The following is a 16,668-nucleotide window of genomic DNA, read 5'->3' as shown; positions in this document are numbered from 1 at the left end:
TAACATCTTGCCTTGTCCCTTTGTATCCTGACTCCTGTCTTTGCAACACTCCTCCTACCTTCTAACTAGGATATAAAGACTCAGAGATATCCATTCCTACTCGTATCTGATGAATGGAGCTTTAACACTTGAAAGCTCATACTCCGAAAATCTTGTTGGTCCTACTGGGTGTGAATCTAGATGCATTCTGCAAAGTTGTAAGGAGTTCCTCTTTTTTCTGACCAGGCTTGATGTGTGCTCTGGGGTGGGGGTGGGGAGCAGCATGACGAGTGCTTTTTGGGTTAGCGAAAACCTGGTTTCCCTTTTATATTTATTTTTTAGAGGTTAAAATAGCCCACTTCAGTATCTTTGTTCCTTATTGCTTCAAATGTATTCAGCATGATCTCCTATGCTAGGAAAAGTTGAAGGCAGCAGGAAAAGAGGAAGACCCAACATGAGATGGATTGACTCTGTAAAGGAAGCCACGGCCCTCAGTCTGCAAGACCTGAGCGATTGTTAACGATAGGACTTTGGGGGGGCATTCGTTCATAGGGTCGCCATAAGTCAGAAGCGACTTTTTGGCTGTAGTTAACACACACAGAGAATCTCCTAATTGAGACCCAGTTCTTAGAGTGTTGGACAAGGATCCGGGAGACCCAGGGTTGAATCCCCACTCTGCCATGGAAGCTTGTTGGGTGACCTTGGGCAGCTGCGTACTCTGAGCATAACCTACTTTGCAGTGGTGTTGTGAGGATACATGGAGGAGAACAGAATGATGTAAGCTGCTTTAGGACGCTACTGGCGAGAAAGGTGGTGTCTAAATGAAGCAAATAAATAAATACTTTCAGCCTGTTACTAGCTATAATTGAAGGGTTTTGTTATCTAAAATTCAGAGTACTGAAGGAAGTAAGTTAGTCTTTTAATAAGTGGTTTGTGATTTAAGAGTCACTCCCCCTTTCTTAATGGCAATGTTGGGGGGAGGGAATCCCATCCTTTCATGTCAGTAGAGTAGTAACCCCAGGTCACAGGTGGTAGAGTACATTTCCATGGCCTAAAATTGGTTTATTAAATTTATTTTAAATGCTTTATCTATGATCTGTCTTTCTCACTGAGACTCTCACTCATTCTCTCCAAATCAGATTTCGTGTTTCTTTAAACAAACAGGCTTTTGAAGTCTTTAGCCAATCCTTTGGGGAGTTAATATATGATGCCTTTATGCAGGTCAAGCTAAATTCAACCTCTTTATGCGAAGCCAAGTGTTTGTTTGCTTTAATTTATTTAGCAAACTTTATCTTGTTTTCTCAGGGTGGGGTACATTGTTTTTCCCTCCTCCATTTTGCACTTCTAACAACCCTGTAAGCTAAGTTGGGCTCGGAGAAAGTGACTGGCCTAAGGGTCACCCAGTAAGCTTCATGGCAAAGTGGGAATTTGAACTTGGGTCTCCCAGATCTTACAGAGCAATCCTGAAGGGGAGGTAGATGGGGGGGTGCCCAGGGACCATGCCGCCTCCAGAGTGGCTTGGTGCCAGCGCAGCAAGCTGAAAAAAAGCACCTCAAAAGAAAACCTCATGGAACTCCCCATAAAGTCCCACAGGGCTATGCCACCTATTTTGCAAGCATAACTTGACGCCTTCAAAAAGGGGGCATTTCTGGCCCGAAAGGCAGCTCCGCCCCTGGGAACGCCCTTCTAGATGGTGGCATGAGCATTTGGCCCAGAAAAATGCTGCCAGGGAGGTAACGCTGACGCCCGAGGCTCATGCTGTGCATTGCTCCCTGGAGCTAGCATAAGTCACCCTCCACTGGCGTCCGTGCCACTTTGGATGGCGCAAGTGGTACGGACGCCAGCGCTGGGGTTATGCTGGCTCCTATGCAGCTCCCCTCCCCCCTTCAGGATTGCATGGTTAGACGAAGAAGAGTTAGTTTTTATATGCCGACTTTCTCTTCCACTTAGGGAAGAATCAAACCAACTTACGATCACCATCCCCTCCCCACAACAGACACCCTGTGAGGTAGGTGGGGCTGAGAGAGCTCTAAGAGAGCTGTGACTAGCCCAAGGTCACCCAGCTGGCTTTGTGTGGAGGAGTGGGGAAACCAATCCAGTTCACCAGATTAGCGTCCGCCGCTTATGTGTAGGAGTGGGGAATCAAACCCGATTCTCCAGATCAGAGTCCACCACTCCAAACCACCGCTCTTTACCACTACACCACACTGGCTCTCTAGTATGACACAAATGTAGTTTGACGTAAATGTACCATACAGTAATGATTAGTGCATATGCCAATAAAGGTGTTGTGTGTAGTGATTAGGGACTATTAAATTGAGGACCTTCTGTCTCCTGTGACTGTCCTGAGTTTGTTTCCCATATATATCCTTGGTGAAAAAAGTATTGTAAATGGAAGCATCTGGCACAAAATTAAGCGTTCCTGTTTTCGTTGGGGAAAGCTTCCTGCCCCTGAACTGTAAATGAACGGGTCAGGGTGTCCACCCTACGTCCAGTTTATCTTGCTTTGACAATGGGGACGTGCTAGGCTTTTGCGAAGGGAGATAAGACTGAAACTTCTGAAAAATTGTAGAAGCTACAGCTATATATGAGCAGTAAAGGCTTCGACGGGTGTTTGAAATGTGTTTTTGTTTGCTTTTCCCAATTACCTGAGCAATAAAAACAGCTACTTCAAATCACAACTGTAACCCTAAAATAAAACTAGCAGCCAAACTAAAAATGATGAGCATCATATAGTTCCAGCGTGGTGTAGTAGTTAAGAGCGGTGGAATCTAATCTGGAGAGCCGGGTTTGATTCCCCACTCCTCCACACGAGTGGCTGACGCTAATCTGGTGAGCTGGGTTTGTTTCCCCACTCCTACACACGAAGCCAGCTGGGTGACCTTGGGTGAGTCACAGCTCTCTCAACCCCACCTACCTCACAGGGTGTCTGTTGTGGGGAGGGGAAGGTGATTGTAAGCCAGTTTGATTCTCCCATAAGTGGCAGAGAAAGTCGGCATATAAAATCCAACTCTTCTTCTAATCCCATAAGTGGGAGTTTGGTTCTTGAAACTGAATGATGTGACATAGTGGAAGTATAGTAGCCGAAGTTATTTCTGTGACATGGAACTGTAAATTAAATATGGAGTGAAATAGTAGTCAAACTCAGGGGTGTTGGACCGTATATGACATGAATGTCACTTGGCCTGGCCATGCCTTACCAACCCAGATCAGGGGGGGAGGTGGCTGCCTCATGGGCTGGATAAGAGCTCTGGGGGAAGGATCTGCCCGCCAGCCCTTATGTTTAACACCCCTAGTCAAACCCATGGTTAATGCTAATCTCTGCCCTTTGTCTTTTTATGCTCTTGACTGAGAGGGTGTTAATATGAAAGCACTCCAATCTATAGGGAACAAGATACGGTAGCATGGGGTTATGCCTCAAATGTAATCGATCGATCAGCAGGAGCTGACCTGTACAGGGGTTCAGGGTATGAGATGAGTCTCAGATCTCTGAGTTTGTATCTCAGCCATGCGATGTGCTCGTTGCGCAGCTGTGGGGAAGCCACCATCTGTAAGCTTTGCACTTTTTTACATTTTGGGGAGCTGTTGCTAATTAAACTGTTCTGTGCAGCGGTCTGACTCGGTTCAGCGACCTCGTAATACTGCCCTAATTTACTGGGTTTTGGCAAGGATTATTGAGGTAAGGAGAGTGAAGTGCTCTGAGCAGTTAAATAAAATGCCATATAGCTGTATATAGGTTGAGTATCACTTACCTGGACTACTTGGGACCAGAAGTGGTCCGTATTTTGGATCTTTCCATATACTGGAAAATTTTGGAATTTTTGCATATACATCATGATGGGGATGGGACCCAAATTCATTTATGTTTTATATGCACTTTATACGCATAGCCTGAATGTAATTCTAAACAATATTTTTAATAATTTTGTGTGCATTGAACCATCAGAAAGCAAATGTGTAACTGTCTCACCAGAGTACCTGTATCAGCTGATAAACAACAGCAAAAACTAACGCCAGGCTTTCAGTCTCCACCTACAATGCAGTGTACACGGTATTTTATTTGTTAAGGTGAGAGGAAACATTGAAAGCCAGCAGTACGGATCTGCCTACATGCCAGCTCAAAGGGTCCTGTTTTCGGGTCAGTCCGGATGAGGGATACTCTACCTGTACTATCATTTTACGTTTCAAAAGCACTCTGCTATGTGTCTCCACTGATGCTTTTCAGGGGAGTTGGCCAGGACTGGCTGTGTGGTGTACAAATCAGAGTTGGAAGGGGCCATACAAGCCATCTAATCCAACCCCCTGCTTAATGCAGGATCAGCCTAAAGCATCCCTGACAGGTGTCTGTCCAGCAGCTGCTTGAAGACTGCCGAAGAAGAGGAGTTGGGTTTTATATGCCGACTTTCTCTCCCTTTTAAGGAGAATCAAACTGGCTTACGATCACCTTCCCCTCCCCACAACAGACACCTTGTGAGGTAGGTGAGGCTGAGAGAGTTCAAAAGAACTATGACTAGCCCAAGGTCATCCAGCAAGGTTCATGTGCAGGAATGGAGAAACCAACCTTGTTCTCCAGATTAGAGTCTGCCACTCGTGGGGGAGTGGGGAATCACACCCGGTTCACCAGATTAGAGTCCAATGCTCCTAACCACTACACCACAGTGGGGGAGCTCACCACTTCCCTAGACAGCCGATTCCACTGCTGAGCGACTTTTCCTGTAATCCTCCCCCCCAATATCCACTTACGCTTGTGCAGAAGAGAGGCACTGTAAAATCGTCTGAGGATATTTTCTCACTCTGATAAGCTGAAGCACCCTGAACTTGCACTGAGAAGCTTTCCAGGTGATACCATTGAACTAGCTTGTCAGTAAGTGGTATGCATATGTGGAAGACACGTCCATTGCAAATGTTTTCCATCAAAAGTCTCTCATAATGAAGTTCGTATGCTTTCCTGGAATGAGAAGGCCTCTGGGAGGTTGAACTATATTTAATTAACTGCATGGCTAGTTTATATGAATGGCCTCTCCTGTAATTTAGATCAACAGTAGCCATTCTTGGGAAGTCTTTGGACAAAGTGTCTCTTCTGTGACTTGGTTGCCATAAGTCACATGGGGGTAGCTCTGTTGTGCAAACTACACATGCATGGGTCAGCTGCCCTCCATAATCAAGGCTTTTCCTTCCGCTTAGCGAGCCAGTGTTGGAGTGAACGCATGAACACACAAAGCTGCCTTATACTGAATCAGACCCTTGGTCTGTCAGTCAGTATTGTCTACTCAGACTGGCAGTGGCTCTCCAGGGTCTCAGGCAGAGGTCTTTCACATCACCTACTTGCCTTGTCCCTTTAACTGGAGATGCCAGGGATTGAACCTGGGACCTTCTACATGCCAAGCAGATGCTCTACAAACTGAGCTACAGCCCCTCCCCCACTGCCCACTGCTTATAGGTGGGAAGGGGGAAAGGAAGGCGTACCATGACTCTAATTAGGAATTTTTAACGGGAAGTGAGGAATGGGTTCTCTGTTCACCTCATTAACAGTAAAATATCCTCTGGGTGTACCAGATTATGATGCTTCCTCCAATAAGGAAGGTCCTGTGTGTATGCTGTCTTGTTCATTCAGCGTGTGTAGGCTTTTTGAGGAAAAATGACCGTTCTAGAGAAAGAAATTTCTCTTGAAATGCAAGAAATTGAGATTGAGCAATGAAAGTGATATGCAGTAGATCCAGGGTTTATGAAGTATAGTCCAAAGCGTTGCATCATTAACAGACTGTATTGCTGTAATGCATGTTTACGGCTGAGATGGCTAAAAATATAAAAGAAGACAAATTCATGGAGGAGACACTTATCAGTGATTATTAGCTTTTTTTGAGAGCCAGCATTGTGTAGCGGTGAAGAAAAAAGAGTTGGTTTTTTTACCCCACTTTTCTCTACCTTTTAAGGAGACTCAAACCGGCTTACAATTGCCTTCTTTTCCTCTCCCCACAGCAGACACCTTGTGAGGTAGGTGGGGCTGAGAGAGTTCTGAGAACTGTAACTAGCCCAAGGTCACCCAGCTGGCTTCGTGTGGAGGACTGGGGAATCAAACCCAGTTCTCCAGATTAGAGTCCACCGCTCTTAGCCACTATACCACGCTGGTAGCAGACTAATCTGGAGAACCGAGTTTGATTCCCCGGTCCTCCACATGAAGCCTGCTGGGTGACCTTGGGATAGTCTTCCCGAACTCTCTCTTCCCGAACTCTCTCAGTCCCACCTATCACACAAGGTGTTTGCTGTGAGGAGGGGAAGGGATGATGATTGTAAGCCATTTTGAGACTCCTTAAAGGTAGAGAAAAGCAGGATATAAAAACCAACTCTTCTTTTGCCATGAAGACACAGCTGACTTATGGCTACCCCATAGGGCTTTTGAGGCAAGAGACGCTCAAAGGTGGTTTCCCATTGCCTGCCACCACTTCAGGACCCTGATATTCCTTGGAGGTTTCCCATCCAAATACTTCTGACAAGATCAGGCTAGTCTGGGGCTGTCCAGGTCAGGGCAGATTATTAGCTGATAGGTAAAACGTCTCCTCCTAGGGGTAGATGGTGCCGCTCTGACCATCAGTTGCTAGAGGGCAAATAGTTGCTGCCTTTGTCCCTGCTCTACTGGTAGACGTCCCTTGGGACCCATCTGGCCCCAGTTGAAAGAGTATGCCTAGACCAGGCAAAGGTCTTCTAACGTTATCCTTTAACAAATCCTAGTAATTCTGTAAAAAAATGTCCAGAATTGAGGGAGCTTCAAATGGAACAGGGATACCCTTGAGCTACCCTTAAGTCAGCCTACCGTCAGTTGGAGTCTTGACTGCGTACTCAGACGTCGCAAACACATTTAAATATTCTCGTGGTGAGCTTGCGCCTGGCCTATTTTCTGGCTCATCTTTGTGCTTTCTCTTGCACACAGAATTGAGATTGAAGGCTTTCTAGGTCTGGCTTCCTTCCGAGTGTCACCGGTTTGGGAGGATCTCCAGATCTGATCACTTTGATAATTGGAGCCTGCTTCTTGTGCACGATGAGGATTCAAAACCAGGATTATACAATGGACTACAATCTCAGGTTATGGTCAAGAAACAATGAATTACCTGAGTTTGAACATCAGAACAAGCTGTAATTAAAATCACCTGGTTTATGGAGTCTTCGTTCTTTCCTGTAAGCACGAAGGGAGGGAGAGGAAGCAGGTTAGACTTAGTCAGGCTTGAGTTCTTCATATGCAAGTCAGATTTTGTCCATGCTGTCTGAAACAGTAAACTTGGCTTAAATGAGTCAACATTGAAAAGTGTTGCAGGGAGGGGGAGAGAATGGGCCTCGATATGCTATTTATTTGCTACGTTTATTCCCCATCTTTCTCCCCAAAGCAGCTTACATAATTCTCTTCTCCATTTTATCCTCACAACAGCCCTGTTAGGTAACCTTAGTCTGAGTGTGCGTGACTGGCCCAAGGTTACACAGCAGAGCGGGGGATTTGAACCCAGTTCCTGGCCCAGCACTCCAACTGCTGCACCATGCTGGCTTTGTGGTATCCAGTTCCTAAAGTTCCATTTACTGGCAATCCAGTTACTAAATATTTTTGCTGAAAAATCTTTGTCTGAGTTCAGCTAACTTGGCATTTTTAGGATAACCGCCTCTCTCAGCTGTGTTGCAATGAAACGATTCTGTTTTACGCCCAAGATCTGTCGCAAGGTTTTCTTGAAAACTCTGCTGTGTACAGATGGGAACTTATTAGGTTTCTGTAATTGGTAACTGCTTAACAATTTATAGTCTATCCTGTGTGGATCTACCCAGAGGCCCGCTGTGCTCAGTGGAACTTGTTCCAGAGTCATCGTACATAATTGCAGCCTTAGAACGCTCTGTTAATGAGATCTGCCAAAAGGGCAGTTTGTCCACCCATGGAGGCAGAACCCTTGTAGCACTACATGGCCTTCCAGAAGGAGAAATACCTGCTTTAGGTACACTTTGAAACAAAAACTGAATTAATGCTTCAGTAGCTTTGATTAATCTTTATTGAAGAAGAAGAGTTGTTTTTTATATGCCGACTTTTTCTACCACTTGAGGAAAAATGAAACCGCCTTCCCTCCCCCTCCCCACAACCGACACCCTGCGAGGTAGGTAGGTAGGGCTGAGAGAGCTGTGACTAGCCCAAGGTCACCCAGCTGGCTTTGTGTGGAGGAGTGGGGAAACAAATCCAGTTCACCAGATTAGCCTCCGCCGCTCACGTGGAGGAGTGGGAAATCAAACCCGGTTCTCCAGATCAGACTTCACCGCTCTTAACCCCTACATCACGCTGGCTCATTGACAAAGTCTTAAGCATTCATAATATAGAGAAGCAAAGAAATGAACAGTTTTACAATTTTAGAATAAACGCAATGAAATATTTTTTCCATTTGTGGTGCAGGGTAAACTTGCTTTATCAGAGCTGTTTAATAGCTTTAGGGCCATTACACGTGCTAGGTATTTCGGCATCTGATGGACTTTCTCAGTATCTGAGTCTAGATCTGATAAAAGGAACCATATAATCCAAGGTTTTAATGGGAGGCCATACTTTGCTAAAATAGGCGAAATCCTTCGGGTTCTCTCTGCTTCCCATTTCTTACAAAAGAGGATCAGGTGATCTAAAGTTTCAACTACCCTGTCTCCACCGTCGCCCAGACGGTCACTAAAAGGAATTTTTTAGTTTCAGTAACTATGAAGACCATTTGATTTAAGACGGTTTACATGGACAAGGAACACATGTGAAGGTTATGGAGTGAAAGTATGTACCATGATATCCCTCTAGAGCGAGAGCTGATGATTAATGTTTCCTTAGGATGTTATTGTGCAACTGGTAGGAAACGGAGATCGCTGACACGGCTGGTTTTTACATGCTGTTTTTCGTATTTTGCGCCTGTGTTGGACGACTGATAGACAATCCCAGTGAATCTGAGTGCTGACACTTCGCTTTTCCAATTGTTTGCTGCTTTTCCACAGTCCAGCCCGTCATCTCCAGAACCAGCCAGTCTTCCTGCCGAAGACATCAGCACAAATTCGAATGGTCCGAAGCCTGCGGAAATCATCCTGGATGACGACAGGGAAGACCTTTTTGCTGGTAATTCTCGCCCTTAAAAAAAAAAAACCAAATTCCTGCAGTCCCCCTCCCCCCAATGCTTTCTTGTACCTTCTAGGTGTTTTCTCTGATGTGCCGTTTCTAGACAACAGTTGGACTTTGGCACAGGAAGATGAGCAGCTGGAGTAAAATTTTAAATGGATTTCTGGAACCAAGTGCTTTCCAGCAAGAGAAGGGCTTGCAATTCTTAGAGCAGATTGATCTGAATAAGATATGACCTGCTTCTTCACGCTAGCAGGGCTCCAAGAATCTAGGCTTTCAATTGCCTGAGCGCTCATGTATAGTCTTGCTTTTAAAACAATGTTTGTCTCGTTGAAGAAAGCAGGCCTGATACTTTATTACTGTATGGCTGGTTTCCATTATTTTTCAGTTGATATGCTTCATTGACAGAGTGAGAACCTGTAGCTAGAGACCCAGCAGTTTCTATAAAGTTTTGAATAGTGTTCAGGCAGTTGCTGGCCGGGGACACAAAGAAGTTTATATCCTCCATTTAATCATCGCTTCTCCATTTAATCATCACAACAACCCTGTTAAGTAGGTTAGGCTGAGAGCGTGTGGCTGGCTGAGGGTTCCCCAGCAAAGAGTGGGGGTTCGAACCTGTGATCCCCCTAGATCCTAGTCCAACACTTCAACCACTACACCACGCTGGCTCTCTCGGCACCTGAGCCAGTTTACAATCTTACAGGAATAGTTTTAAAACAAGAATTGGTTTTAAAAAAGGACTGGCCTGGGTGGCCCAGGCTAACCCAGTCTCAGAAGCCAAGCAGGGACGTCGTTGATAAATACTTGGATGGGAGACCACCAAGGCAGTCCGTGGTTGCCATAGAGAAGCAGGCAATGGCAAACGGCCTCTGAACATCTCTTGCCTTGCAAACCCCAAGAATTAGTTTCAAAAAGGACTGACCTGGATAACCAGGTTAGTCCAGTCTCGGAAGCTAAACAGGGTCATCCTTGATAAGTACTTGGGTGGGAGACCACCAAGGAAGTCCGTGGTTGCCATAGAGAAGCAGGCAATGGCAAACCACCTCTGAATGTCTCTTGTCTTGCAAACTCCATGAGGGGTTTGCTTAAGTCGGCTGCAACTTAGAAGAAGAAGATTTAGTTTTTATATGCCAACTTTCTCTGCCCCTTAAGGGAGAATCAAACCGACTTACAAATTGCCTTCCCTTCTCCTCCCCACAACAGACACCCTGTGAGGTAGGTGGGGCTGAGAGAGCTGTGACTAGCCCAAGGTCACCCAGCTGGCTTCGTGTGTTGGAGTGGGGAAACCAACCCAGTTCACCAGATTAGCCTCCGCCGCTCGTGTGGAGGAGTGGGGGATCAAACCCGGTTCTCCAGATCAGACTCCAGCGCTCCAAACCACCGCTCTTAACCACTATACCACACTGGCTTTTTTCACCACCAATAAATGAAGCTGCAAGTGCTTCTTCTTTGTCCGTGACCCTGTCAGAGATTCAGAAGGGACGCAAGCCCCCGCCCCAGTTCTTGAGTGGTCCTGCTGATGTCATGCTTACAGTTGTTTGAGGGTGTGTGTAGCCACTTCCCCAGAAGGGTGGTTGCAGAGCAAGTGTAGCAACTGGTTTCAGTTGTCACTGGACAGGATGGCGCTGCTCACGACTGTTCTTCGTCCTTCTGTGGTGTTGCCGGAGGACTGGGGAGGTGGGTAGACGATAGTCCACCGGAGCATTTCTCAGCTTGTGGGTCGCAGAAACCTGTGAAAGTGGGTTTTTGTGCTTTTGCGGTATTATTGATTGGCAATTGCAAATCAATTGATGGGCCACCTTGCCAAGATAATTTGGACTTGGGGGTCACCATCAGAAAAAAGATTAGGAACTATTGCGCTAGAGTACTGAGGGAGGCAGCGGTGATATTGGGCCTACATATTCTTATAGATACTTGTCCGTGACTACCAATGGTTCCACTTGTAGTGGTTAAGAGTGGTGATTTGGAATGGTGGAGTCTGATCTGGAGAACCGGGTTTGATTCCCCACTCCTCCACATGAGCGGCGGAGGCTAATCTGGTGAACTGGATTTGTTTCCCCACTCCTACACACGAAGCCAGCTGGGTGACCTTGGGCTAGTCACAGCTCTGTTAGAGCTCTCTCAGCCCCACCTAGCTCACAGGGAGTCTGTTGTGGGGAGGGGAAGGGAAGGTGATGGTAAGCCGGTTTGAGTCTCCCTTAAGTGGTAAAGTTGGCATATAAAAAACAACTTTTCTTCTTGTGGCTGGGTTTAGAACAAATGTGGCAAGAGACAGGATGTTTTCAGGAATTATGCTTGCTTCCCATAGAGTCGAGGTAAACAATCAGGTTTTGGAAAGGTTACAAAACTTCTTTTTAGAACAGCAGTGGGATGTTTTACAGTAGGTAAAGGTGAAGGTCTCCTGTGCAAGCACCCGGTCATTCCTGACCCATGGGGGTGACGTCACATCCCAACATTTACTAGGCAGACTATGTTTATGGGGTGGTTTGCCAGTGCCTTCCCCAGTCGTCTACACTTCATCCCTGGCAAACTGGGCATTCATTTTACCGACCTCAGAAGGATGGAAGGCTGAGTCAGCCTTGAGCCTGTTACCTGAAACTGACTTCTGGTGAGATTGAACTCAGGTCGTGAGCATAGCTTGGCCTGCAATACTGCAGCTTACCACTCTGCACCATGGGGCTCTCTACTGTTTTACAGTACTTGCTTTTAACTGGGCTGTCATTTCTTTACGGAGCATTGCTTTTGTTCGAGTGTTCCACTGATTGCTTTTGGGGATTGTGTTTGACTTGAGCAAGCTACCTTGAGCATGTGACAAAGGTGGGATACAAATCCTGGTTAAAAGCCAAGGCGCTGTTCTTTAATGCCAAACGAAACAGTTCTTTGAAGAATAAGAAAACGTGAAATTTGAGGGCAGGGTCTAGAAAACCACAGGCAGAGTTCTGGGGTGCTATCTTGCAGGAGATCCGCATAACCAGTTCTGTAGTTGATATTTTAATTGGTTTTATTCTATTTATTGCTTTTACTTCTATTTTATTCGTATTTATTGTATTTTAGTATTTTTTAAAATGTTGTAAGCTGCCCCGAGTCTCCTGTGGGGAGAGGATGCGGGGTGTAAATAAATAATAAATGCACATACCTTTGCTGTGCTTCATCGTTTTGAGATAGACTTGTGACTAATTAAGCAAATCGCTGTCACTTTAGATATTCTGGATTTTAGATCCTACCCAGCAGTACATTGAAAATAGGTGTTGGAATAAAAAGACAATTATTTTGTGTCCCATTAGTCATATGTTTGTATCAAGATGTTAAGAAGTATATCAGTTCATGCATATGCTTGTTAACTATTCTTTGTTTAGAAGCCACAGAGGAGGTTTCTCTGGATAGCCCAGAAAGGGAACTGATACTCTCTTCAGATTCTACTCCTGCTGTTACTCCCGTGACGCCTACACTAGTAGCACCCAGAATGGAGTCCAAAACTATAGCAGTCCCTGTGGATTTCGATAGATCCAGAGAAGAGGTATTGATTTTCTCATGCCGTTTTCGTTATGCTCTAATGTTTGTGAGACTGAGCTGAGTTATGAATTATGGGGTGTATCAACAGAGGCATAACATCCAGATTGCACAATGTCATAGTCCCGCTGTACACCGCATTGTTCAGGCTGCACCTGGAGTTTTATGTGCAGTTCTGGAGGCCTCACATCAAAAAGGATGTGGACAGAATAGAGCAGGTGCAGAGGAGAGCGACGAGGATGATCAGGGGCCTGGAGACCAAGCCCTACGAGGGAAGGCGGAGGGAGTTGGGAATGCTCAGTCTGGAAGAGAGGAGGTTGAGGGGGGAAATAATTGCTCTTTTGAAGGGCTGTTGGTTAGAGGAGGGCAGGGAGCTGTTCCTTTTGGCAGCAAAGGATAGGACTCACAAGAATGGGTTTAAATTACAGGCGGAAAGGTACCAGCTGGATGTTAGAAAAAAATTTTCACTGTTCAACAGTGAAATCGACTATCTAGGGATGTGGTGGAACTCCCTGCCCCAGGATGTGGTGATGGCTGCCAATTTGGAAGGCTTTAAGAGGGGAGTGGACATGTTCATGGAAGAGAGGGCTATCCATGGCTACTAGTCAAAATGGATACTAGTCATGATGCATACCTATTCTCTCCAGTATCAGAGGAGCATGCCTATTATATTGGGTGCTGTGGAACACAGGCAGGACAATGCTGCTGCAGTCGTCTTGTTTGTGGGCTTTCTAGAGGCTCCTGGTTGGCCACTGTTGTGAAGAGATAGCTGGACTTGATAGTCTGATCCAGCATGGCCTTTCTTATGTTCTTATAACTTTCGTTTCCCATTCAGCAGGGCCAGGGGAGGTTTTGCTAGACTCCTTCAAGGCAAGCGTCTCCCCACTATTCCTACAATATATTAGTTGAAGACTAAGTAGATGAAAAGCTGCATTTTCCGAGCAGTGCCAAGTAATCTTTGGGTTGTGGTACCTCTGGGCAGGATGGCAGCACTGTGAGTTAGGTTTGCATAAGAGTGCAACAATTAACTGCATCGAAATTTCATCCTCTGCTTTTTCCTGCTGTCTGAAAATCGCTCATGTTTTTGGCAATTGTACCCCCCCTTTTGCTTCCTGGTAAGTAAATCTTCCCCCGTAGTAGTTTGAGCAACAATGGGATTTGTGTTAAGAGACAGTGTAAACTTCTCCTGCCTTTCTAATAGAAATTATATCTGAGAGACGTTTTTGATGAAGTTCCATGATCGTTATAACGTCTTTTGGCTTCTAGCTCAGTGCATGGTCGACCCAGTTACTAACCAGAAGCAAATTGCAACTTAGGGCTGTTTAGCTTGGAAAGAAGGCGGCTAAGGGGAGACATGATAGAGGTCTATAAAATTAGGCATGGTTTGGAGAGAGTGGATAGGGAGAAGCTTTTCTCCCTCTCTCATAATACCAGAACGTGGGGTCATCTGCTGAAGCTGGAGGGGGAGAGATTCAAAACTGATAAAAGGAAGTATTTCTTCACGCAATGCATAGTTAAATTGTGGAACTCTCTGCCCCAGGACGTGGTGATGGCTGCCAACTTGGAAGGCTTTAAGAGGGGAGTGGACATGTTCATGGAGGAGAGGCCTCTCCATGGCTACTGGTTAAAATGGATACTAGTCATGATGCAAACCTATTCTCTCCAGGAACACAGGCAGGATGCTGCTGCTGCAGTTGTCTTTTTGGGGGGCTTCCTAGAGGCACCTGGTTGGCCCCTGTGTGAACAGACTGCTGGACTTGATGGGCCTTGGTCTGATCCAGCATGGCTTTTCTTATGTTCTTATGCTATCCCTTCAATAATCATCAAAGGGAACTTGATCACACTGTATTTTGTCTCCCTAGATTGAAGAGGAGGCCAATGGGGACGTGTTCGATATTGAAATTAATGTGTCTGACCCAGAGAAAGTCGGTGAGTCTGAAAGCAGCGGGTTGTAGCAATCGTTCTAGCATACCTTTAATTTTCATTGGGGTTATAAAAAGGGATTTATGAATCAAGTAGCAAGCTAATTTTTTAATTAACAAGACTTTTACCCCACCTTTCTGCCCTTTTCGGGCTTACCAAGGCAGCTAATGTGTTAAAACACACAAAGCAAAATCTCACCTTCAGAGCTGTTAAAAACCAATGCACACATACGTCATTAAAACAAGTTAAAACCAGAGCTTGGAGTAAGCACGAAAGATGAAAGCAACAGTTAAAGCATTGGGGACAAGTTACTTGTTGTGTGAGTAGTTAAATGTCCAAAGAAGAACTGACCTGTGACTCTTCTACCTGTTCCTTTAGGTGATGGTATGAATGCTTACATGGCCTATAGAGTAACAACAAAGGTAACCTGTTTTGACAACAGAATTTTGGGCTCTTCTGCACCCTGTAAGTGTTGGACATTTTAAAACAGCTTTTTCTTCTTCTTAGACTAGTCTGTCCATGTTTCACAAAAATGAGTTCTCTGTAAAACGAAGATTCAGTGACTTCCTTGGTTTGCACAGCAAATTAACTTCAAAATACCTGCACGTTGGGTACATTGTGCCTCCAGCGCCGGAGAAAAGTATTGTCGGTAAGCACCTCTTCATGAACAGATTGTGTTGCTGTTTTAATGCCGGAATGTCTGTTTGATTGTCTTTTTTTCTTTGTATCTCTCTAGTAATTGTTGATCTCTAAAACGAAACTAGGAAGGGGAGAAAAATACTGAACTCAGGGACATGTTCTCTCAGAACAAACATTGCAATTAACTTGACAAACAATGTGTTCTCTGTTTTGTCATTCATTTTGGTGTGCACATGTGCTTCTTGCTTAGACCGAACCTTCCTGATTTTCTGTTGGTGAATTGTGAGTCCCTTGTGCCAGCAACAGCTCTTCCCAGTGAATCTTGGTGCCCAGAGTTCAGCTGAGTAAAAGCAGCTTTGGGTAGCTTCGTTTATATTGTTCATTTTTGGATCATCTAGTCCGGTGGTTCCCAAATTTTTCGGGCCACCGCCCCCTTGGTTCCACAAATTCAACCCCAGCGCCCCCTACCCTATCCTATAAAAAGCATTATTCAAAATAGGGGTTTGCATGACGCACTAAAGATAAGAACAATAAAATTTAAAAACAGTAACAATTAATTGCACGTCTATTCAAAATCAAATTAAAACGTTTTAGTTGAAATTTATTCAAGAAAACTGATGAACTTGATCCAGTGGTACCAGCTCTTCAAAGTCTGGAAAAACATTCCGACAGTTTCCACCAAATTCCACGTCTAGCACCCCCCTGATGCCCTTTGCCTCTTAGTGCCCTTCTAGGCAATCTCACCGCCCCCCCAGGAGGTGGTACTGCCCGCTTTGGGAACCACTAATCTAGACAGTAAAACAAGCCATTCGCTGTCTAAATTTTTAGTAAAGAAAAAAAGCCCATGCATAAAGGAAAGCTGGGTCTGATTTCTGACCGTAAAAGTATGTGTCTTGGTGAACTACAGGCAGGGCTCATTGGATAATATATAACTGTGTAGGTTTACTAATGAAGGTTGTAACTGATTATGATAAGACATTTAACTTGCAGTGTTGGTGGTAGAAGCCAAACACAAACAAAATCCTGACATTTCACCTGCAAGCAGGTAATATTTCTCCCTCAGTGTAAGCTCCCTTCCGTGTCGCCCCCCCCTTTCATGGTTAACTTAGAATCATAGAGTTGGAAGGGACCTCCAGGGTCGTCTAGTCCAACCCCCTGAAGAATGCATGAAATTCACAACTATCTCCCATCCACACCCCCATCGACCCCTGCTCCATGCTCAGAAGATGGCAAAAAACCCTCCAGGATCCTCTGGCCTAGAGGAGAATTGCTTCCTGACCCCAAAGTGGCGATCAGCATTTCCCTGGGCCATGTAAGAAAGGGCCACGAGAGCCAAACACTGGCGCAACTCTTCCTGCCCTCCTCTCATGACCTGCCTGAATTCACAGAATCAGCATGGCTGTCAGGTGGCCATCTAGCCTCTGCTTAAAATCCTCCAACGAAGGAGAGCCCACCTTCTCCCGAGGAAGCCTGTTCCACTGAGGAACTGCTTTGTCTCTCAGGAGGTTTTT

General features: G+C 45.4%; 1 protein-coding gene across 1 annotated transcript in view; it reads left to right on the top strand.

The window, feature by feature from the left end:
- The window catches only part of SNX2 (sorting nexin 2), a 32,155-nt gene that overhangs the window by 1,352 nt on the left and 14,135 nt on the right, over nucleotides 1-16,668 (top strand). Inside the window, exons 2-6 of the mRNA XM_056845937.1 lie at nucleotides 8,968-9,085; nucleotides 12,442-12,602; nucleotides 14,458-14,524; nucleotides 14,897-14,940; nucleotides 15,026-15,167. Coding sequence (XP_056701915.1) covers nucleotides 8,968-9,085; nucleotides 12,442-12,602; nucleotides 14,458-14,524; nucleotides 14,897-14,940; nucleotides 15,026-15,167 — 532 coding nt within the window. The remainder of the gene's footprint in view (nucleotides 1-8,967; nucleotides 9,086-12,441; nucleotides 12,603-14,457; nucleotides 14,525-14,896; nucleotides 14,941-15,025; nucleotides 15,168-16,668) is intronic.

The sequence above is a fragment of the Euleptes europaea genome, chromosome 3, assembly GCF_029931775.1.
Source record: "Euleptes europaea isolate rEulEur1 chromosome 3, rEulEur1.hap1, whole genome shotgun sequence".
Taxonomy (NCBI): Eukaryota; Metazoa; Chordata; class Lepidosauria; order Squamata; family Sphaerodactylidae; genus Euleptes; species Euleptes europaea.
Note: the sequence above shows the minus strand (reverse complement) of the source record. Positions and strands in the feature narration are given on the sequence as shown.